General features: G+C 44.6%; 2 protein-coding genes across 2 annotated transcripts in view; one reads left to right on the top strand and one right to left on the bottom strand.

Moving 5' to 3' along the window:
- Window positions 1-8,565: 8,565 nt before the first annotated feature.
- Window positions 8,566-12,337, top strand: TMEM252 (transmembrane protein 252; the record flags this gene model as incomplete). Its single annotated transcript, XM_082628356.1, has 2 exons — window positions 8,566-8,917; window positions 12,100-12,337. Exons 1-2 carry the CDS (start codon window positions 8,640-8,642, stop codon window positions 12,335-12,337), a joined length of 516 nt encoding a protein of 171 aa, XP_082484482.1. The 5' UTR covers window positions 8,566-8,639.
- A 7,852-nt stretch (window positions 12,338-20,189) lies between these two features.
- The window catches only part of PGM5 (phosphoglucomutase 5), a 192,933-nt gene continuing 188,328 nt past the window's right edge, over window positions 20,190-24,794 (bottom strand). The window contains exon 11 of the mRNA XM_082612658.1: window positions 20,190-21,689. Within this exon, the coding sequence (XP_082468784.1) occupies window positions 21,600-21,689 (90 nt within the window). The 3' untranslated portion in view covers window positions 20,190-21,599. The remainder of the gene's footprint in view (window positions 21,690-24,794) is intronic.

Genomic DNA, 24,794 nt, shown 5'->3' with positions numbered 1-24,794 from the left:
GGGAAAACAGCCCGAAGGCCAAGGAAAGACAGGAGCCTCCAAGGGAAGCTGGGACATGAGCCCTGGCTCACTTGTGGTAGGACACAAGAAGAAGAGACAGGAAGAAGAGACGCGGAGTGTCACACAAGCTGGTAGGAAGAATCCAGTTAACATTTTTAGTGAATTGTTAAATGTCAAATGTGGGCTAACTTGAGACAACAGAACCACTGGGAGCTGCAGGCACAAGGGGAATTTGCACCTACTTTTCTAGGTTCTTTTCCGTGGACCTTCACCAAGCTGCTACATGAATGTCAAAACCCCACCTGACTTTGTTAAGCTGCAGCTTGCCAGAGAAAAGGGCAGCAGAACCTCTTCCCCCAGGACAGAGCTGAAACCCATGTAGCTGGGGTCAGCGAAAAGGAAAAAAACCCTCTACCTCAAGAGGAGGGTCAGGGAACCATCCTGAGGCCAGATCTTTAGAGGAGACTAATGTTGGAGAAATCGTGGGACCGCTCGCTGAGAAAGCCCTCACCCCCAAGACCCAGGACCACAGAGCCTGCCTAAGACTGAGGTGGACAGGATAACAGAGAGAGCCCCTGACCCCACCACCCAGCTAGCAAGCACCAGTCTCAAGCAACAGCAGTCTACTGCTGAGGGAATAGGTGAGTGTGAAGACCCCTTGTGGGCACACAGTGAAGCTCTACAGTTGAGAGCAGAGGAGGAACACTGAAAAAAAACCCTCCAGCAACCAAACCCTCACCCCAAGCACCAGTTAACACACGAGGAATTGGAAAACAGTAGTGCACTGAAGGTAACCATAGCGACAATGAAACCCAAATTCTGTTCAAATCTTGACTAGATTCACTCGACCTAGTCCACTGATAGTTGAGCACAGAAGGAGGTGTTCCCATTTCCAGGCATGGCATAAATACTACTTATCTTAGACTCTACTATCATATGCATACCATCTGGCATTCAATTAAAAAAAACCCTAAGATATAAAAAAGTGAGGAAAAAAATGTCTTGGATCCTGTGGTTTTATGAGTGAGTTCTACCAAATCTTTGAGGAACATATAATTATGCTATCATTTAAGTTATCCAAGAGTATTAAAAACCAGGGAGGTAGGAAATAGAAGATCAATATGAAAGAAAATTTCCTGAGGTGGGATACAGAACCCACTTCATATTTACAAGTCACTGGCCATCACACCAACTGGTGTAACCTAGGCAATCAAAGCTGCCCTGGCTTGAGGCTTCTGCTCTGATCCAAAGTGGCCACAGAAGTATGGCCTCCTTTCAGTTTTCTAAGGATCCATAAAGAAATTAAATCTCTTCTGGCTTGTTTCTGGATTAAATTGGAAGCTGAGCTCTGTCTAGAGCAGAATTTGTCTTGTTTGGTCCACAGACACGACCCAATTTCCTCACCAAAACTTTACTTACAGAAACAGGGGGCAGCTCATAAGCCATATTTGCCAATTTGATTTTTTAAACATTGTTTGAAATTTTGATTTGTCTTGAGTACTAAGTTTTTGGGTGCCCCCAGAAGTCTGTACTCTAGTTGAGTGCCTCACGGGCCTCACCCTGTTCTGGCCTTGCTCAGAGCCCTCTGTCCTAGAGGCTCACTAGGTTCATTGCGGGGGGAGTGTGAGTCCTGCGTGCTGGTCTCATATCTCCTTACCTCACTACACCACACTTTTTCTCTGAAGCTGTTTGTCCTCTGCTAACCTAAAAATGCCTTCATTTAAATCTTCCTGCGTGGGTGAGGGGAGAAAAGAGAGGTGGGGGAAAGGGTCAGAAGCAAAGAAAACAAGGAGCTGGAGGAGGAAGTGGCCAGTGCCCAGTGAACCCACACGTGTGAAAGGCTAATCCAGAAATCACTCAGTAATCACCACCATGAAATCAGGCCAGGTGACATCGCTCACTGCACAGATGCTCACCTTCCCCACCTCCCACAGAGCCTCACTTCCTAAACCCAAGTGACCTTCTGAAATCTGGCCACTCTGTCCCAGCTCCTGGCCCCATGCCCCTCCTACGCAACACCCTTTACACACCATTAGCTTCTTTCCAAAGTCCCCATCTACTTCTCATCCAGGGCAACGTGCTTTTCCGGCTTTCAAGAGAAGGGTGCTGGCTCGTGTGCTCAGTAAACAAAGACGGGAGTGCAGAGGCCTGTTAGAAGTTCCAAGACACATCTTACACTGGAGAGTTTGAAAAAAGGGTGAGGTTTTGGAGGCTCGGACGTAGAAGGCAGAACAGTGCTTGGAACTCAGCTGCACTCAGTGTTCAGAACAGCACTGGTGAGTCAGTCATGCTCAAAGGAACAGAGTGTTGAAAGAGTGAGTACGTTTTAAGATAGTTTGGCTGTCAACCAAATAACATATTACTGCCTACTGCCAAGTCAGGCACTACTGTTGACTGGTGAATTTTAATGAATGATAAGAATAAATAAACTGGTTTAGAAGGAAGACATCATTTCTTAGGTGAATCTCTTGTGGAGGGGATGGGAATTGGGATGGGGGGAACTTGGCTTCCACTGGGTCCCAGAACGTTTCTTTATAGAAGGTGGGCCTCTGTCCATACTCCTCCCAGAGTATCCATTTTCTCATCAATCCCATGCTGACCATCTTAACTTAGATGAGTCATCCATCTCTCCCTCTTGCAGTTTCTCCGCCTGAAATGGAGTTAGTATCATTGGCCTCTTCCCCTCACACTCAGGGCTGGCTAAGTGGCAAGGTGGGCGAGCACAGGAAAGGAGGCCTAGGAGTGAAGGCAGAGCCGGAAGACAGGGCCCAGCCTAAGGAAGGCCAGCCAGAGGCCCAAAGGTCTCCTGAAACTTTAAGGTCTCCTGACTCTTTAAGGTGATATTTTTGGTGTTTGGCTCTTTACTGGACTGTTTTAATTTTTCCCCGGTTCTGAGGATCTGACCTGCGTTTTTTCCCTCTATCATTACAACTGCTCTTCTGCTGGGGTTTCTGCCCCTTCAAGACCGATGAAGACCAGGAGGCTTCCTCTCAATGTTTGTGCTACTTTATTATCACACAAGCAAGCACACACCTTCTTTCACTTCTCACTTTTCAAAAATGTTTCCACTGCTAGTGATTGTGGGGAAAGAGGGCATACCACAGCACGAAGAAACAGGGAAACCACAAGTAATTAGGATTGTTTAAAACTACAAATCACTGGTTTTAGTTATCCTTGGTAATTTTTGAGGTATCAGAGGGGAATAATGCTCATAGAGCAGTGATGCATGTGGTTCAGAACTGAAGCAGAATCACAGTAAAAAAAAATTTAATAACTTACATATTTAATTATAATAATAAACACAATCATGCAAAAATAACTTCCACATAATCCTTCACTAGTGTGTCTCAAGAGCCATGAAGGAGACACACAGTTCTCAGAAATACTTCATATTTCTTTCTTTCTTTCTTTTTTTTTTTTTTTTTTTTCGGTATGTGGGCCTCGCGCTGTTGTGGCCTCTCCCGTTGCGGAGCACAGGCTCCGGACGCGCAGGCTCAACGGCCATGGCTCACGGGCCCAGCCGCTCCACGGCATGTGGGATCTTCCCGGACCGGGGCACGAACCCGTGTCCCCTGCATCGGCAGGCGGGCTCTCAACCACTGCGCCACCAGGGAAGCCCTCTTTCTTTCTTTTTAAAGTTAATTAGTTAATTTATTTATTTTTGGCTGCATTGGGTCTTTGTTGCTGCGTGCGGGCTTTCTCTAGTTGCGTCGAGCGGGGGCTACTCTTCGTTGCGGTGCACAGTCTTCTCATTGTGGTGGCTTCTCTTGTTGCAGAGCTCGGGCTCTAGGTGCACAGGCTTCAGTAGTTGTGACACGCAGGCTCAGTACTTGTGGCTCACAGGCTTAGTTGCTCTGTGGCATGTGGGATCTTCCCAGACCAGGGATCAAGCCCATGTCCCCTGCAGTGGCAGGCAGATTCGTAACCGCTGTGCCACCAGGGAAGTCCTAATACTTCATATTTCTATACTGATTTTTGCCTCACCCCCCCTTTCTCATCTACTTTCTTCAAATACTACAGATTCTCCTATACTTCCTCCTTGGGGCCCCATCTCATCCCAGATAAACTCCTTAAATACTCTGAGCCCAGGGACTTACTCTTTATTTTATATAAATTTTACATAAAATAACTAAGATCTTCCACCCTTCTGCCACTTCCTGGATCTTGCTCTTTCCTATTCAATTTCTCACCAAAACAAAGAAGCAAAAAACCAACCACCCCAACAAAATACACTGCTCTGGAATGACACACACCTCCTTAAAGGGTGTTGGAGAGGAAAAACCTATCTGACAAAATATAAGGCTCTAGTTACCCTTTATTGGAACTGGAGGAGAGAAAATGTAGGGATACTTCCTTACTAAGATATTCATGTGATCACGGGAACTAGGCCTGACCTGTCCTAATGCCCAGCCTGACTAATCCTCAAGTTTTGGTTTAAAACAAAGAAGCCCAACCCTATGTGTGCTCGGGGCAGTTCTCAATGAGAATTTTATCCCTCCTTACTCTAATACTTAATTGTAGCTCGGGGGCTCTACCATTTACCTTTTCTTGGGACCCAAGTCCTAGTGCAGACCTTTCGGTTGGAAATCCTGGGTCTTTCCCAGCTTTTTGGATTTACAGCAGTGATGACAGTAATAATAATGGTGAAGATGGTTATAGCTGACTTTGATAGGGCACTTTCTATGTGCTCGCTACTGGGTAAACACATAAAACCGATTGTCTCCTCTGGTTTCCAAGTCCTAAAGAACTGTTTTAGTTACCCATTGTTGCCTAACAAATTGCCCCAAAACTTAGCAGCTTAAAACAACACACACTTATCATCTCACAGTTTCTGTGGGTCTGGAATTTGGCCATGACTTAGCTGGGTCCTCGGTTTCAAGTTCTCTCAATCTAGGTATTGCTTAGGGTCTGGTCATTTCAAGGCTCAGCTGGGCAAGGCTTTCATGTCATTGGCAGGATGCAGTTCCTCCCTGGCTGGGGGACTAAGAGCCTCAGTTCTTTACTGACTGTCGGCCAGAAGCTGCCTTGTCATGTGGGCTTCTCCAATATGGTGGCTTCCTTCTCAAAGAGAGCAAGCCATGAGGGCAATAGAGAGTCTGCTAGCAAGACAGAGGTCACAATCTTTTGTAACCTAATCAGAGAAGTACCATCCCATCGGGCTTCCCAGGTGGCGCAGTGCTTGAGAATCTGCCTGCTAATGCAGGGGACACGGGTTCGAGCCCTGGTCTGGGAAGATCCCACATGCCGCGGAGCAACTAGGCCCGTGAGCCACAACTACTGAGCCTGCGCGTCTGGAGCCTGTGCTCCGCAACAAGAGAGGCCGCGATAGTGAGAGGCCCGCGCACCGCGATTAAGAGTGGCCCCCGCTTGCCACAACTAGAGAAAGCCCTCGCACAGAAACGAAGACCCAACACAGCCCAAAATAAAAATTAATTAATAAAAAAAAAAAGTACCATCCCATCACCTTTGCCATATTCTATTGGTTAGAATCAGGTCATTATGTCCAGCCCACACTCAAGGGGACATGGATAGCGGGAGGGAGGGATCTCCAGGGGTCATTTTAGAAATCTGTCAACCTCAAGACCATTTGGATCTAAGAACTCCTCTGTAAGTTTAGTAAACTTAGTAAATGGAAAAGAATAGTAATGCAGTAGTGGAGTATCAAAGAGGAACTGAAGATAACCTTTCTGTAAGTTTAACTGAAAGTGCTCAAAGAATTGCACATTGAGGGATGTACAACATTCTTTATGCTAATAATAAATATATTGGACAAAGGATTAATCTCCAAAGTATACAGACAGCTCAATAGCAAAAAGACAACCAATCCAATTAAAAAATGGGCAGAAGACCTAAATAGACATTTCACCAAGGAAGATACACAGATGGCCAAGAGGCACATGAAAAGATACTCAACATCACTAATTATTAGAGAAATGCAAATCAAAACTACAATGAGGTAACACCTCACACCAGTCAGCATGGCCATTATCAAAAAAACTAGAAACAATAAATCCTGGAAAGGGTGTGGTGAAAAGGGAACCCTGCTGCATTGCTGCTGGGAACGTAAATTGATACCACTATGGAAAACAATATGGAGGTTCCTTAAAAAACTACAAATAGAACTACCATATGACCCAGCAATCCCCATACTGGGCATATACCCTGAGAAGACCATAATTCAAAAAGAGTCATGTACCACAGTGTTCACTGCGGCACTATTTACAATAGCCAGGATACAGAACCAACTTAAATGTCCATCGACAGATGAATGGATAAAGAAGATGTGGCACATATATACAATGGAATATTACTCAGCCATAAAAGTAAATGAAATTGAGTTATTTGTAGTGAGGTGGATGGACCTAGAGTCTGTCCTACAGAGTGAAGTAAGTCAGAAAGAGAAAAACAAATACCATATGCTAACACATATATGTGGAATCCAAAAAAAAAAAATGGTACTGATGAACCTAGTGGCAGGGCAGGAATAAAGATGTAGACATAGAGGATGGACTTGAGGACACGGAGTGCGAGGGAGAAGCTGGGGCGAAGTCAGAGTAGCATTGACATATACACACTACCGAATGTAAAACAGTTAGCTAGTGGGAAGCAGCCGCATAGCACAGGAAGCTCAGCTCGGTGCTTTGCGATGACCTAGAGGGGTGGGATAGGGAGGGTGGGAGGGAGGCTCAAGAGGGAAGGCATATGGGGACATATGTATGCATATGGCTGGTTCACTTTGTTGTACAACAGAAACTAACACAGTATTATGAAGCAATTATACTCCAATAAAGATTTATTTTAAAAAATTAAAAAAATATACATCTATATAAATTGGCATGTTAGATACTGGAAGTAAACATACATTTGATTAAAATTTTGAATATGGCAAAAAAAGGAAACAGTTGGAGAAAAAGGGAGTAGGCGTTGCTTTAAGGCTACAAGGATAATATCAAGATTAGAAGATGAAAGTAGGCGAGGATAAGGATTGAAGCCAATAAAGATAGAGGTTACGAGGTGAAATGAGGAAGGACTGTATATTATTTTTCATCCGGTGACTTTCTCTCTTTCTCCTAGCCCATAACATGATAGTAGAGCTGAGGAGGTGGTGGGTATGAGACTAAAGGGTGTACATGGAACTTCTACTAGGGCACTGCACAAAGAACTGCTTTTTCCATTGGGATAGTAAATGGAAAAGAATAGTAATGCAGTAGTGGAGTATCAAAGAGGAACAGAAGATAACCTTTCTGGACAAAAGTGATCCAGAGTCCCTCTGGGAGGAGACTTTTGGCAGGGACATGTCAAAGCATCAAATAAAAAAGGAAGGAATCAGAGCATGAACCTGCTCTGGAGTAGGGTGTCTAAACCAAAGACAGACAAGATGGAAGAAACAAATTCCAAACAGAAAACAGAAGGCTGGTTCTGGAAAGATTTTTTTAAGGCAGTGCTACATAGAGCAATGGTACAGAGGAGAGGACAGGGAACAATTTTTAGCAGCATCTACCAAAACAAATTTCATTTAATATGTATTTTGTGAGGGAAAAAATTGTAGGACTTTTCAGAGCCTTCAATATTTGAGTGCACTCTGTGAAACCCTAAGATATGTTGGGGGGAGGGTAAGGATTGAACAGGCAGCACTTCTCATACATATTTGCTTTTCCTGGAGGTGGAAACATGCTACACATGTTTAGGGAATGCTCTTTTATCAAATACCTGTGGCCTTTTTGAGAGCAGGGACGGTGAGATCTGGTTTAAATACTTCTACTGAGCCAAGTATGGTGGCCAGTGGTTTAGCAATAAGCAAAAAAATGTATCTAACATTTTTTTTTAGATACAAAAAAATGTATCTAACACCTATGTATGAATAAGAAATGACCCTAGGAGTCCACATTATTTCAACATTCGGGCCTGACAATGGGAAAGATACAAAATCAGACTCAGAGCAGAAGTCACCAGATTATTACCATTTACAACCATCCTCAGAAAACCCCTCACATTCCTGAAGATCTGTCGATCACAATCCTCTTCCATAGCACTTTCTTCCCCCTCCTGCTGACACTCCCCTTCGAATCAGGGAGTTCACCCCTGGGCTTTTTTCTTGGAATCTTTCCAACATTCTAATGTGAGGGTAATAAAGGGAGAATCACTGAGAGAAGCAAGACAAATATGGTAAGAGCCTTAACAATTATCTTTTTAGGACTGGAAAAGGAAGAAGCAATTAGGAAAGGACTCCCTGCCAAACCACAAAGAAAAGAGTTCAGCAAGGAATGCTAATTTCTCTAGCATTACTTTGGAATCTCCTGCGATGGGAATCAAGAGACCCTTTTAATCAAAGGATGGGAGACCTTCCCTCAAATAACCTGGGTCAGCCTAGGGTCCCATTCAGCTCAGAAGACCAAGAGAGCTCTGCCACTCCTTCCTGCAGTACACAATGCTGTGTTTTTAGGTTAATCATCCAAGGATATTACAGTTACTTTCAATGGTTAATGAATAGCTTCTAAGTGCCTGCTTCATTTAATTGTCCAAAGGCCGGTTGGTCCCAGAGCATATAAAGCTGACAGCTGGCTAATGAGAGCATCCTCTCTGAGCAGGGGAAGCAGGGGAGTGGCAGGGGCAGGGAGCTGGGTTCCAAAGGAGCAGGGATGCAGAACAGAACCTGTCTAGTTCTCTGTGCCTTTGCCCTTCTGACGGGCTTCCTGATGATCTGCCTGGGGGCCTTCTTCATTTCCTCGGGCTCCCTGTTCAACTGCCAGGGGAACCTGATCCTGGCCTATTTGCTTCTGCCTCTGGGGTTTGTGATCCTTCTGAGTGGAATTTTCTGGAGCACCTTCCACCAGGCCAGTGAAAGCAAAGGGGTGTTCAGCCGTGTGCTCAGACAGTACGGTGCTCAGGGGGCCCTGCCCCTGGCCACAGTGGACAGGTACGTGCTGAGAAGCCAGAGGACTGGGGAGCACTGAGGTGGGGGCTGAGTTCCAGAAAAGATCAATGGCTTCTAATCCACTGGGGAGCAACTTACACGTCCCATGGGGCTATGTGTCTACAACTGAAGCTTTATTGTCAGGGAATTACTCTGGGATTAGACATGAGGAAGAATGGTGCTGCCTCTGGGGAAAACTGTGAAGTAGAGGGAATTTATGCCAGAGAATAACCACCCTTTTCCCATCACCACTGAAAAACCCACCAAAGCCAATTTAAGAGGCCAAACTCATTTTCTTTTGTTGTATCATGGGAGCTGTCCTTAGAGGCAGGTGATGGTTAGTTATTCCTCATAACCTGGCTACCAGGTTGTAAGGAAAGCAAATCCCAGACCAAATTCTGTCACACAACAAATGAGCAAGCAAGCATAAAATCAGCTATATAATCTCTTCATGAACTCAGTGAAGTCCCAGCTTTCTGTACTCTTAGGTGTTCTCATCACACATTGCGTGAAAGATTTCCCTGAGACAAGGCACTCATATTCCAGAGGTAATAATTGGTTAACCTTACTACCTCATACCCATTAGGATGGCTATTATCAAAAAAGCAGAAAACAACAAGGTTAGCAAGGATGTGGAAAAACTGGAAAACTCGTGCACTGCTGGTGGGAATGCAAAATAGTGCAGCTGCTCTGTGGTATGGAGGATCCTCAAAACATTAAATATAGAATTACCACTTGATCTAGCAATTCCACTTCTGGGTATATAGACAAAATAATTGAAAGCAGGGACTTGAACAGATATTTGTACACCAGTGTTCATAGCAGCATTCTTCACAATAGCCAAAAGGTGGAAACAACCCATATATCCATCAGTGGATGAATGGATAAACAAAATATGGTACGTACAAAAGATGGAATATTATTCATCCTTAAAAAGAAAGGAAATACTGATGCAGCTATAACATGAATGAACCTTGAAGACAATACGCTAAGTGAAATAGGCCAGAAATAAGCCCAAAAGACAAATATTATATGATTCCACTTCTATAAGGTACCTAGAGCAGTCAGGTTCATAGACAGAATGTACAGCTGTGGTTACCACGTGCTGGGGGAGGAGGGAATGGAGAGTTACTGCTTAATGAGTACAGAGTTTCAGTCTGGAATGATGAAAAAGTTCTGAAGATGGATAATGGTGATGGCTGCAAAACAATGTGAATGTATTTAATACCATTGAACTGTACACTTAAAATTGCTAAAGTGGTAAATTTTATGTTATATGTACTTTACCACAATAAAAAAATTTCAGTTAGCTTTATGGTAAGTATCGGACAACTAAAAATCTCCTAATTTTTGGCTGAACACGGAATCATTTAGGGATAAAACCTCAGGTATCATCCTTAAGGTACAGTCTGCAAGACTCCATAAATTCTTTTGTTCTCTTCATCTAAGATATTGGGTCGGCCAAAAAGTTTGTTCAGTATTTTCTGTAACATCTTATGGAAAACCCCGAACGAACTTCTTAGCCAAACAATATTTTAGCTACTCCATGTACCTTGAATATAAGTGATTTTTATCCATGACAGTTGATTTTTGACATGATTATGCTAATTAATAAGATACTAATTACAATGACCAAAACCCATTTCCAATGTTTATGATACTAACTGCAAGGTCTCTGGGTTTGATAAAAAATTAAAGATAACTGAAGTGATTGTAGAAGATGCTTCTAGAGTGATGGTTTTCTTTCTTTCTTTTTTTTTTTTTTTTTGGTATAAATGTTAGATGATTGCCTCCGGAGTGTGAATTCCTGATAAGAATAACTGATTGCCTTTAGGATGTAGCTTAATTTACTAACACATGCATAATATTGTACTGTCTGTGCTGAAATACTTTAAACTATGGTATCACGACACCTCCCTTTTACTGCCTCTTTCTGCCGCATCTAATAGATGCCCAGCCCACTCAGAATGGCTAGTAAGTCAGTAAATGGTTAAGTTACATTTCTCAGAAGCATTTGCATTCAAAATGGGTACCCAAAGGGGTCTGCAATGGTGGAATTCAGGACACTGGGAATGGGAAGCAGTGTGGGGAGGCTGGGGGATGGGAGAAGTGGATGGGACATGGGGGCAGGCAGCAGTCATCCTGGAGCCTCTCAAATCACTCCAGGGAACAGCTCAACTTTCTGTCTTCAATGCCTGTACACATGTGCCCCATGGCACAGCCTTGGCTATTCTGAGCGAAGGCTGAGATGTATGCTGTACAGTAGATAGCTCCTTCAGCTCTTTGGTTTTGGGCCTGGTAACATTGGAATGGAGCTGTGGCTACAAATGGCAGTCCCTGTTCTGTTGTGGTTACATACCACAAACACTCCCTGTAGGCACTGAAAGGATTCACTCCATAAATACACAACTAAATCAAGCTCACCCTCTCCCTTCTTCACCTCCATGCCACCCCCAATCCCACTGACGATGGAGAAGCCAGAGGATTTAGCAATTAGCAACACTGGGCAAGATTCCCAATGAGCACATCAGCTCTGGCATGAATGGCTCCTTTAGCCATTGGCCTGTTGGCATGGAAAGGACCACTACTGAAATCTACATAAAGTTGTCAGTTGAAATAGTTTGAGAAATAAGTATGGCGGCGGGAGGAGGGGCGGACTAGCTGATTGAAAGAGTGAAAGGAAAGAGAGAAGCATCTGATATAGTTCAGGAATCTTCATGGAGCTGGTTTTCATTCACCATTTTGTTGGTTGTGAGGATCTGAGACAGTGAGTGCAATCGAGTAGAAGATGATGTGTGTGAATGGGGACAAAGATGTGAATGAACTAAATAACTGGATAGAGAGATGCTCCACAGTCAAGGCCCCCATGTCTCCTACCCCTGATAAGGATCTCACATTGAAAGTCTCTGGTTCCAATGAGTAAGAGAGAGGGAATAGTTTGGAATAACCCAATGGGAAAAATATGAGTATAGAGGCACACGTCCAACGGCAGATAAAGAGGGTTTTGCTGGAAGAGCAGCACATTTTTAAAAAACTGGTGATGCCAGGGAAGAACATCTGTTTCAAAATCAATGTTTCTTAACAGTTTAACTTCACACAGTGTGATCTGAGAGAGGCAGACATATGCCTCTTTGGCATGAACCACTTAAATAACACATGTATGTTTGTGGCATTTTGTCCCCCAGGCCAGATTTTTATCCTCCCGCTTATGAAGAGAGTCTTGACGCTGAAAAGCAAGCCTGTCCTGCAGAGCAAGAGACCTCGGGTGTTCCTCCACCTCCGTATACAGAGATGGGCCTCGAATTTGAGGGTGAAGGTGATGCCCACCCAGAGGCCCCACCATCCTATGACGAGTCTGTAGCAGACAGGGTGGAGGCAGCAACGCCACTGCAGGATGCTGAAAGGCAAAACCAAGAGTGCTGAAGCAGGGGAAGCTCTCCAGCCCTCATGAGGCACCCTCATGGGATGCAGCTGCTAATAATAAACCCAGGCAGGGATTGTGGGAGGAAAAGCCACATCAGTGATCCCACAAGAGTTTGCAGAGGGGATGCTGCGTGTGACAACAATGCAATTCCGCACACGTGCTTGGCCTGCAAGGGCAGAGTGGAGCCCTGGAAGGGTGTGGTCGGCACCAGGCAAACGTTTCACAGGACCCCAACCCAGGTGAACTTTTGGACTGCAGAAGTGTTGTGAGAGCTCTGCTCCGCAGAGAGCTTTTCCGTTCTCTCTCCTCTCCCATCCCCTAGACCCCGCAAAGGGAGGAATAGATGCTGCTTGGACACCACGTGCCTTCATGTACTGCATTACCAATAATCACAAAGGGAAAGCATGCTGGCAATGAAGGGTCATTATCATTTAAATTGTGGGTTCTGCTGGCTGGCTTTGAAGTTATCCTCATTTACCAGAGTGACACAGTAATTCACACTGTAAGAGATTTGCCTCTGGAACTCATGAATGTTATTTTGAATGACTTTATGTTAAGTATGTGTATTTTATTTCTATGTGAAAGGAAAGTGACTTCAATATTTGCTTTCAAAATGGTTCAAGTACAAAATCTTAAATGAGTATTTTAAGAACGGGATGGTTGTACAAGCATATATGATAAGATTTCTTAGAGACTCAAGTTGAATAAAGAGAATACTTAAAAATTCATCATACACAGGATTCAGGAAAAAAAGAATTTGTACTAGCCATAGGTTGTATTAATACAGAATTGGACATAAATCTTGAAAAGTTTTAAAATACACATATATTTCAGTGAACCCCCTGTAAATCTCTAGGATTTGAAAGAAAGGAGACTATATTGTAGTACCTTAATCATTAACAGGAAATTCTTTGTGTCTCAAGATACAGATCCAGGCACTTTTAGACTTAGGACATTTATTTTAAAGCCCAGTGATTCCTCCTCAGCTTCATTATATCTTATTATAAGTTTTAATACAAGAGGACAAATCAGGTGGCAGAATGGTGGGAGGAGATGCAGCCTGATGCTTTAGAGCTTGAGCAAGAAACTTCATCTCTCTGGGCCTCAGTTTCCTCCCCAATCAAGTGAGGACTTTATGTTGGGATTAATATCTAACAATTGGGGAATGCCTTTTATATCACAGGCACTGTGTTATGAACTTTTTACACTTTTTATTTAGCCCTCATTATAGCCTTCAGAGATAAGTGCTACGGTTATTCCCATTTTACAGATGCATAAATCGAGACTTTGAGAAGTTAAGAAACCTCTCCAACAACATACAGTTATTTCCAGGAGGGTGAAGAAAGGTTCCTAGGCGGGGATGGTAAGACATATTGACTTCACACTTTTGTGCTAGGTTGTGCTAATCCTGTCCTACTTCCTCCTCCCAGGGAACAGTTTGGACTTGTCTCCCACTTGAGGAAGTGGGCGCTAACAGGAAGTGGAGCCCCAGGGTTGCAGCATTATCTTAAAGAGAGGCAGCAAAGGTTGCTTTAGGGTTAACAGTCTGGCTGCTCTTTTAAAATGTAAATAAGCCCTCTGTTTTCTGCCTAGGAGCTTGGCCCTCACCTCCTGGTGTAATTTCCTTTCATCTGATTCTTATACTGATGATGAAAGATGGTTCCTAAAGATAACAGACAGCCTTGGTGAACCGGCACAGGAGGGCTTTGGACAGTGGTGGGAAGGATGGAGAGCTTTCAAGAGGATAAGGGTTGTAGAGATGGGATGGGGCCTCCATAGCCTCCTCTTCCCTGTTATTGCTGAGTGCTCAGATGAAGCATGTCCTGACAAATACACAGGAAGCCATAAAAGGAAATCCTGGTTCCTTTACACAAAGCAGGACTTTAGGCATCTGTGATTTGAATCCTTGACATCAAGAACATAACTGGACATGAAGGTCACTCATGGTTGTCCAACAGGAAGGCGGTCATTTATTAGCAAGGCGATTTATTATTTCTCTCTTGTCATCTCTTTCTATTCCTCTACTGAGATGGTTATCCTGAAATTTTCCTTGGGGTCTGAGCACATTCACTGACCTGAACAAGCTCTATAACTGGGCTATCGTCCAGAGTTTGAATTTGTAATAGATGGTTTTTCCAACTACTGGTAGTCATGTGAGACAAATGTAATTTTGGTTTACATAAGAAAATTGTTTTAATCTCTTTCCTGCAATAAATTTTGTACTTAAACTTTCCCCTTTTTTGCTGTTTTGTATCAGAAAAAAAAATCAATAGAGGAGCATAAGTCAAAATTTTATTCTCCATGTGGAACACAGCATCCAGATGAGTTAATCTTTTTGCAAAGCCTAACATCGTTGAACATCAACTATTGAGTCAGAAAATGAGCCATGTGCCTTTCATAAAGAAATACGACTAACAGGCATTTATTGCCTTTTTTTTTTTTTCTTAAAACAAATGTACTCTGAAGCAAGCATCAGAAACATGGTTATTACCCACAACAAATCCTGCCTTTGAGAGGCCTACCAATTAAAACCCACCGGCCGAGTCAGACAAAAGTGTCCTGTTGCCCACAGATTGGGAGAAAATATTTGCAAATGATGTGACCGACAAGGGATTAGTCTCCAAAATCTACAAACAGCTCACGTGGCTTAATATCATCAAAACAAACAGCCCAGTCAAAAAATGGGGAGAAGACCTACATAGACATTTTTCCAAGGAGGACATGCAGATGGCCAAGAGGTACACGAAAAGGTGTTCAACATCGCTAAGGATTAGAGAAATGCAAATCAAAACTACAATGAGAGGGCTTCCCTGGTGGCGCAGTGGTTGAGAGTCTGCCTGCCAATGCAGGGGACGTGAGTTCGTGCCCCGGTCCGGGAAGATCCCACATGCCGCAGAGCGGCTGGGCCCGTGAGCCATGGCCGCTGGGCCTGCGCGTCTGGAGCCTGCGCTCCGCAACGGGAGAGGCCACAGCAGTGGGAGGCCCGCGTACCGCAAAAAACAAAAATAAATTAAAAAAAAAAAAACTACAATGAGATATCACCTCACACAAGTCAAAATGGCCATCATCAGAAAATCCATAAACGATAAATGCTGGAGAGGATGTTGAGAGAAGGGAACCCTCCTACACTGTTGGTGGGAATGTAAATTGGTACAGCCACTATGGAGAACAGTATGGAGGTTCCTTAAAAAACTAAAAATAGAACTATCATACGACCCAGCAATCCCACTCTTGGGCATATATCCGGAGAAAAACATGGTGCGAAAGGATACATGCACCCCAACGTTCACTGCAGCACTGTTTACAACAGCCAAGACATGGAAGCCACCTAATTGTCCATCGACAAAGGAATGGATAAAGAAGAAGTGGTACATATATACAATGGAATATTACTCGACCATAAAAAAGAATGAAATAATGCCATTTGCAGCACCATGGATGGACCTAGAGATGTCATACTGAGTGAAGTAAGTCAGACAGAGAAAGAGAAGTATCGTATGATATCGTTTATATGCAGAATCTAAGAAGAAGTGATACAAATGCACATACTTACAAAAAGAAACGGACTCAGGCTTAGAGAATGAACTTATGGTTACAGGGTGGGGGGAAGGGTGGAGGGGAGGGATAGTTAGGGAGTTTGGGATTGACATGTACACACTGCTATATTTTAAAAGGATAACCAACAAAGACTTAACTGTATAGCACAGGGAACTCTGCTCAATGTTATGTGGCAGCCTGGATGGGGGGGGAATCTGGGGGAGAGTGGATACATGTGTATGTATGGTGGAGTCGCTTTGCTCTGCACCTGAAACTATCACGACATTGTTAATCGGCTATACAATATAAAATGAAAAGTAAAAAAAAAAAAAGTGTCCTGTTGTGATTAATGAGAATTCATTGGCCACGCCTGGATGATTCACTCAGGGGAAGTAGACATTGTATCCCCTCTTCCTCCTGAAGTTTATGATAAAATTAATGGTGATGAATTGAGAACCATGATTCTGTGAATGGCAGGCAGGGCACTTAGACTATGAGAAAGTGCGGTCTTTACCCGTTACCTCCTCTGAAATGTGAACGGCGGGGGCTTCCCTGGTGGCGCAGTGGTTGGGAGTCCGCCTGCCGATGCAGGGGACGTGGGTTCTTGCCCCACTCCGGGAAGATCCCACATGCCACAGAGCGGCTGGGCCCGTGAGCCATGGCCACTGAGCCTGCGCGTCCGGAGCCTGTGCTCCGCAACGGGAGAGGCCGCAACAGTGAGAGGCCCGCCTACCGCAAAAAAGTGAACGGCGGGGTGGGGGGCTCACGTGTCAACAAAGGAAGGGAAATTCTCAGAGGTGATGACTCTCCAGTGTTTTAATCTTATAACGTCTAAGAAGCCACCTCCACCAGAAGATGAGCATGACAAGGTCACTTATAGAATACACTGTGCTGCATCTTTTGCACATCTGAAATGTAGAGTGTATACTTTCAGCCCCTCCACTCAAAAACTCCCACTCCTATCCATCCTTTAAGATTCTACTTCAGCACACTGTCTTTGGTGAGGTATCTCCCCAGCTCACCTATTTTGTAAGGCACATACTAGGTGCTAAAAGACATGGGAAGATGATAAAGACATGGGTTTATACCGCATCCCTTCACCATATTCTATGCTCCATGAAATGACAACTTAGGTACATACCAGGTGGGTCGTCAGCCGCATGAACCATCCACTGATGACGTTTCCAGCTGGTCGGAGTGGAGCAGGCATTCTGCTAAGCTCTGCCGCCTCGGATAATCTCTTGCTGTTTGTAACTTTTTTTTTTTTTTTGCCGTACGCCGGCCTCTCACTGTTGCGGCCTCTCCCGCTGCGGAGCACAGGCTCTGGACGCGCAGGCACAGCGGCCATGGCTCACGGGCGGCTCCGGACGTGCAGGCGCAGCGGCCATGGCTCACGGGCCCAGCTGGTCCGCGGCATGTGGGATCCTCCCGGACCGGGCACGAACCCGTGCCCCCTGCATCGGCAGATGGACTCTCAACCACCACGCCACCAGGGAAGCCCTGTTTGTAACTTTTGAAGGGCCAAAGACTGGTTTACTGGGAATTACCTCATTTCCAAAGGCGTGTGATTTCTCCGCCCCTTCACCACTCAGGAATGGAAATCTCTTCAAGGCAGGTGTCTGGGATATCAGGGTCCACGTGTTTGGCGAGTAGCCCGTGGGTAATCAAGCAATAAAATGGAGTCATCTGTTATATCACTACCAGTTCCCGCAGGTGCATTTCAAATTCCCCACACCCGCCACAGGCCGTGGCTGATGGATGTGTTGCCAAGGTAAATCCTATGCCTTACACCGAGCCACGCTGGCCAATCAGAAGTCACCATGTCATTAACCCTGTCATGGCCTGTATTACCTGCAGAGAACACTGGCTCAGTGTGGCCAACTGTCAGCCCATTGTGCCACCATGGGATTGGTCATCAATCTGAAGCTTCCTGTGCAGAAAGCCTTCATGTCTTGTGCAAGCCCTTCAGCCTGCAACGTCACGCAGCACGATTTGCGCCAAGAATACGGTAGATGTAGGCTGCACCTTGGATCAGTAAGATTGATAAAGGATCTCATTTTAATAACAGCTGTCTATCCATTTCCAAGGTCAGTCAATAAACTCAAGAATCATAGATGAGGCAAAACAACTTTTTGACCTAGGGGACTGGCTGACACAGCAGCATACTTCACATCCTTGGTCCCCTCCCACTAAGCGCCTCCCTGGCACACACACACACACACATTTCCAAACACTCCCTGGGCGGGTAGTGGCACTGCCCTCTTTGGGAATCACTGCATTATATACACTGGTGCTTGTCATTGCTCTGGAAGCACGTGGTGCAGTGAGTGGACACCTCAGTCCTAGCTGATCACAGGAGTGGCCTGACAGCTGCCATACTCTATCCACAGTCCCTTCCACGTTTCTCTCCTGTGGTCCCCACAACATTCGAGGACCTCTCCAGTCATCTACTCCTAAGACAGACTGGTGGCTGAAGCTCTGTCTTTAAGAACCAAAGAACATTATGTGCAGAAGGGTGACTTCCTGTCTTTCAGTTCTCCCAAGGGTAAGGCAAGAGGATGTGCATGTATAGCTCGGCAAGAGAAGCTTGACTTTTATGTAAAGCAGAATTCGTACCTTGGCAGCGTGATCTGAAGCAGGTTCCAGAGGCAGGCTGTGTCCTGAGCCACTACAGGACCTTCCCTTTTGCACCCTCGCTGAGAAAAAGCTCCGTAAAAATAGGTGGCTGTGCAGCTGCTTCTTTCCGTAGCTGGGCCCAAAGATTTGCTTCGTCTGATATTTATAACGTTGTGTCTGCTTCAGCTCCACTCATGCAAGCCAACCTCTCACTAGACCCAAAGCAAGCCTCTTCTCCAGCCATCCTACCCCTCCACTTTTAGTATTTGTTCTTGCTACATTCACCCTTGGTGAAATTACAGAAATGGTTACCAGGCCCAGGAAACTCTACTCTTTGGGAAATCCGTTCTAGTGCCTTCCATCTCTGAGTCAATCTCTCTGTGTATTCCCACAGACGGTTGCTTGTGCCGCTGCTGTAACCTTCACGTCTACCTGATTCGTTGTGCATGTTTGCCATAGCCTCCTGTTCCCAAACTACAAACTCACAGGAGCAGGAATAATATTTTATGCATCCATTTGCTGCACCAAAAAAACCCAGGACTCTGGATAGAGTAGCTGTTCAATTGGCGTTTGCTCAATGAATGAATGAATGATATTTGTGTTGCTGGACACACATGACTCCATACTGAAATAAAGAAACAGGATTTGGGCTTCCCTGGTGGCGCAGTGCGTGAGGGTCCGCCTGCTGATGCAGGGGGACACGGGTTTGTGCCCCGGTCTGGGAAGATCCCACATGCCGCGGAGCGGCTGGGCCCGTGAGCCATGGCAGCTGAGCCTGCGCATCCGAAGCCTGTGCTCCGCAACGGGAGAGGCCTTGACAGTGAGAGGCCCGCGTACAAAAAAAAAAAAGAAAAGAAAAGAAACAGGATTTAAAAATGAGGATTAATTTACATTTGAACTTCAAAGTTCGACATGATGAAAAGTTCAGCAACTTGAGAAAAGATACTGAAAAATAGGCTTAGCTGTCTAAGTCTGAGTGTATCTAGTTGGGCTGTCATCAACCTCCACTTTCTTTTTTTTTCCTTTTTTTTTTTAAAAATAAATCTGTTTATTTTCAGCTGGGTTGGGTCTTCGTTGCTGAGCGCAGGCTTTCTCTAGTTGCGGCGAGCGGGGTCTACTCTTTGTTGTGGTGCGCAGGCTTCTCATTGCGATGGCTTCTCTTGTTGCAGAGCACGGGCTCTAGGTGTGTGGGCTTCAGTAGTTGTGGCACACAGGCTTAGTAGTTGTGGCGCACGGGCTTAGTTGCTCCGTAGTATGTGGGATCTTCCCAGACCAGGGCTCGAATCCGCACTGGCAGGCAGATTCTTAACCATTGCGCCACCAGGGAAGTCCCATGGACCTCCACTTTAAAGATGATGAGAACCAAAGCCACAAGGCAAGTTGTATTCCATTGCTGATAAACTTCATAACTAGTTCCTTAGAATCTCAGCTCAAAGCCACCCTACTATTACTTTGAAATGAAGACCCTTGTGATGAAAGATTAGATGCCACGTTTGTTTCTTCTGATGCCCAAAGGCAGTTTTGAGCACTTTGCCTTCTCTGTTCCATTTATTTACTAAATTCCCAAGATCATAATGATGAAAACCAGCCCTTGCAAGTGTTCTGCAAGGCAGACTTATCAGAAGAGTGACCACTACTGGAGTTTCTCAAATGGCAAGACAAACAAATAAGCAAAAATCCACAATTCTTGTGTAAGGTTGAAATCAGAAATTTCTTTTTTATTAGCTACTAAAGGTCCTAGCAAGTTTCTGACAGAAGCATAGATAGAAAATGGAAACAAATACCTTGCTGGGAATGTCTCCCTGCTTGCCCTAATCTTGACTACAGCAATAATGCATTGCTGAACTGTCAAAGCACACCATGTTATCTGTGCCAATGACATGATAAGTGGGTGCGTTCCCAAGGAAGCAAAACATATGCAAACAGGTCCTGTGCACCCAGGGTTCTGGCTGAGGACTGACAGAGGCTGCCAGGGCCACAGTATCTTTTCTCGGGGCAAATAAAGCCAGCTGTGACCCTCTGATTTCCAGCAGGGGACCCCACAATCCCTGCCATCTCATCAGGCCCATCACTGTGTCACCAGCAAGGTTCTCTTCCAGCATCCACTTCGTCTCCTACTTTTACAGCATTTCACTGTCTCCTTTTATGGACATGACAAGTAAGATCCGAACTGTGTCCAAACAAGTGCATGAAAACAGGCCCTTATTGGGAGATAAGTTAGCCGAGCGAGAAAGTCAGAGAGACGGCCGACATGGTGGTATTTTGCCTTCTCAGCAGGAATTAGTATCAACTCATGTACCAACCCACGTGATATAATCAAGGCAGGGCCCGAAAATGTTTAGCATTCATTCTCAAGAGTCCTGCTAAGAAATGACCTCCCACCTGTGTAATGAATGGCTGAATTTGAAGGAATGCAGCCTGCTTAATAGCTAGTATTGATATTATTTACAAAATAAGAGAGAAAAACACCCTTTGATATGTTTTGTTGAAAGTGTGTCATTGTGGTTTGTAGGAAGCTCTTGAAGATGTGAAGGGGGTGGCATGGGGACTTTGGAGATGGGAAGGAGGGTGAGTGGCCATCAGGTGGTTGGTGGGCATGAGGTGGGCTATTAGGAGTTCTACAACTTTCACCCATGGGAGACCTGACCTGGGATGAAAAGTTAAATCCTCCCCCTGCTGAGGAGAGCCTTCTTAGGTCTGTCTGGGAGCACCTGGGGCTTAGGGTCAGCTGACTTCTGGCATTGCACGCTCCTCTGTTATTCCAGAGCCTTCTCTCCCCTGACACCAATGATGCACAGATGCCCTGACTATTCCCAGCCCACTGATTCTCTCTCGAAAGGGCAGGTTCCCTCGTGTGATAAAGCACAGATATCAGATGACAGTGCAGCTTTCAGAGACAATCAAAGACCCTGTTGCATTTGCAGAAACTGACTAAAACCCAAACAAAACAGACTTTTTTTTCTTTCCCCACCTACCCCGCCCACCACCAAATCAACCTTTGTTTTTTTTCAAAGTCATAAGAGGCACAAACAGGTAGCAAGAAGGCATGAGTGAAGCGTCCCCCGCCGAGTGCGTTCTTTTGGCTGTGGTGAGCGATCTGTCCTCCGTTCAGGTGATGACAGTGGGGCCCCTCCGGCCGGTTCTCTCGTGAATCTGGGATATTTTCAGCGCGATGGCTATGAGAGGGCTCAGCACTGCCTGGAAAAGGAGGAAGAAAGTCAGTCACAGGAGGGCCACAGGGATGGGTTTCTATTCCAAGCATCTGGATTCAGTTCTGATTTGCGGATCCGGACACCTGTTCTCTGGTCCCTGGTTTCCTCTTCCGTAAGAGGAGGCTCAGTGGGCGGGGGGTTAGGGAGAGGAGAGGGAGCAGTTGATCTCCAAAGTCTTACCTGGCTCCCAAACACACCGCTCTAAGATAGGAACTTGCACAAACCAACTACGAGAGTACTGAAGCATTTCAGGAACAGAGCGCTGTGAACCAAGGAAGTTCAGAAAACCCCCCAGTCTTCCTCTGCTACATTCCCTCCCCAACACACACCCGCCCCACCCCACCCCACCGCCACACACACATGTGTGAACTTGAGGAAAAACACTCATTCTCCATCCTAAGTCCATGGACCTGATGGACATACTCTCCTGATGTTTTGGAGAAGACAGACCAATCCATCAGCTAGTGCTACAGAGAATAACTGTTCATTTCTTCCCATCATATAACACAGTGGCTCATGGGGCACCTCAGCGTCCCCTAGAAGGAGGTGGGGAGGTTTGGGGGCCTGGGGAATAGCTTCTTGGAAAGGTGAAGGACATGAAGGGGAGTAAGAATCACGTCTTGCCCTTTAGCTGCTCATCATTTCATGAGACTCAGGCAGTGTTTTCCAAAGTGAGGAGGACACACCACTCGAGATGATTTCAGGTGGTGCAGGAGATGATTTTAGATGGTGCATGGGCGTGGCACCAGAACACTGAGAAGGTCAGTCGATTTTCCATTCCTCTTCAATCCTCCTAATTTCAGCAAAGAGAAAATCTATTTGCTGCCAATCTTTAACACTTTTACCAGGACAGAGCATGCCTCAGGCAAGAGTTACCTAGATAGAAGGTAATATCATTGTATTTTTTATTGCATTTATTTTTTATGATGATTTTTATTTATCAAGAGATACTGTTTTATTTATCAAGGGAGTTTACCTAGGGATACTGCTTTTTCCATGGAGAGCACTGATGTAAGCTTTCTAGAATAAAAAAATAGATTTAAGTGAAAACAAAGTTAAGTCCATTTAAAGACGAATACTAATATAGGGGTACTGGCAGAAAAGAAGTTTGGGAAATACTGGCATAAGGGGAAAAAAGATATCATATTGAGGAAAATAAAACCTGTAATTTTGGAGGGGAGAGAAAGATTCCATTACTTGCAGCCTTCACGTATTCCTAACAGATAGAGGCACGGAGGGAATGCATGCATCCTAATCAGACAGCAAGAGCCCAAGCAAACACCCAGGGCACCAGAAGCACAAGTAGCCCAGTTGTCCTGAGTGGAGTGTGGTCACAGGGCATTCCTGAGCTATACGTGAGCAAGACTTGTTTGGAGAGACCTAACCACCAGGGCCAAATGTAAGGTTTTAATTCATTAGGTAAGGGGAGATGTTGGAGGTTTTTGAGCTAAAAGGTGACACTGTCAGAGCTGTGCTTTGGAAAGAATGCTCTAGCAGCAAGTCTCATAGTTTAATACATTTATGGCTAAATGTATTACATTATCTCACTCTATAAAGACGACGAGATGAAGCAGCGCAGATGTAATCTTGGAAGCCAGAAGAGAGATGAAAATCTAGAGCCTTTTCACAGCTACACAAGCAAGTGCTGCTTCCTTCTGGTTCTGCGCCCATAAACTTGATACACAGAAACAGAAGCATTTCCTTTCCTTTTAGTAACCCAACTGGTGCCCAGAAAAATTTTCCACTGGCACATTTTGCCAGGCCCTGTTCCACAGGATGCCCATAGGGCAGCATCTGGATTCTTTAAGAGCCAAACACCCACTTTGTATAGATGTCAGATTATTAGCTTTCCTCCTCTTCCTGTCTTCTCTCCCCTCTTTCCTTCTTCCCCCCTTTTCGGCTATCTAAGCCTACACAACACCTATAAGAGAGGTAAAGTGAGGACAAAGAAAGAGAATAAAGCTAAAATCAATCACTTTGAGGTCCTGGAGGATGAATAAAGCTAAAATATCCTATCAATTTAAGAAAATGAAGTGAAACTGAACTTGAAACCCTAACCCTAACCCTCACTTTTTTTTTAACTGAAAATTAAGACCTATTTTGTTTGACAGCATTGTAAGTTTCAAGATTAAGGATTTTCTACTCCTTACCTTTAAGTGGTGGTACCTATTGGCAAGAGGGTAAGGGAGCACAGTTGTAACCGATACTGTAAACACTGCAGGTGTTCTCTTAACTGATCTCTGCTGAACTCTACAGATGAACCTATGCTGCCCATTTCTTCTGTAGACCATCCTGACTGAGGTCCACTGCACACTGGATGTCTGTGACCAACAGATGACCCTCTAACGTGCTCACCTACTTCTGCCTCTAGCAGTTATGTGCTTATTAGAAGTCAGTTACGTTTGTTCCTAAATATGTTAATGCCTGTTGTACTTGTTATTGAAACTATGAATTTATTAAATTATATGTAAACCACAGAAATGTGAGAATAAATAGGAAGAGTTCTTTCTATGAAAATTAAGTTGAATGTTTTGGAAAGAGTTAGATAATGGTGATTAGCCATGCCTGTCCAATTAGATGTGAGTGAGATGCTGTTAAGTACTGGGGAGAATTTTTTAAAGTATAGAACATTCTTTTTTCAGATTGCCTCACAAGTGGCCTTAAGTTCCCACTGACAATAAAGAAATTAAAGGTGAACATTACAGATGATGAATTATGAGTGGGAATCTTTTGAAGAAAGATAATCACAACAACAAAAGAGTATGCTCATATTCAAAGAAAAGGTGTTGGACCAAAATTAAAAGGTTGACAAACAAACATACATTTATATGTTTTGTGCTAAAAATAGAATGGTCAAGATATGTGTACATTTAATTACCCCTTTTAACTCTCTTTTTGGAGTAGTGAATTAAGTAGTTGTCCCTTATCCTGACCATGTCAGAGAAGAAGGCTTCCATGGTTAACTATGCAAACTGAAATTCTCTGAGGAAGACCTTGAACATGGGAACTCCCACCCTGAGCAAAGAGTTCCAGGCCAGCCTGACATAGAAGCTGTGGAACAATCTGCCCTCAAGAGACCGTGAGGGTTTGG

This window comes from Mesoplodon mirus, assembly GCF_964341445.2.
Source record: "Mesoplodon mirus genome assembly, chromosome: 1".
In the NCBI taxonomy this organism is placed as follows: Eukaryota; Metazoa; Chordata; class Mammalia; order Artiodactyla; family Ziphiidae; genus Mesoplodon; species Mesoplodon mirus.
The sequence above is the reverse complement of the archived record's forward strand: the minus strand, read 5'-3'. Positions and strand labels throughout refer to the sequence as shown.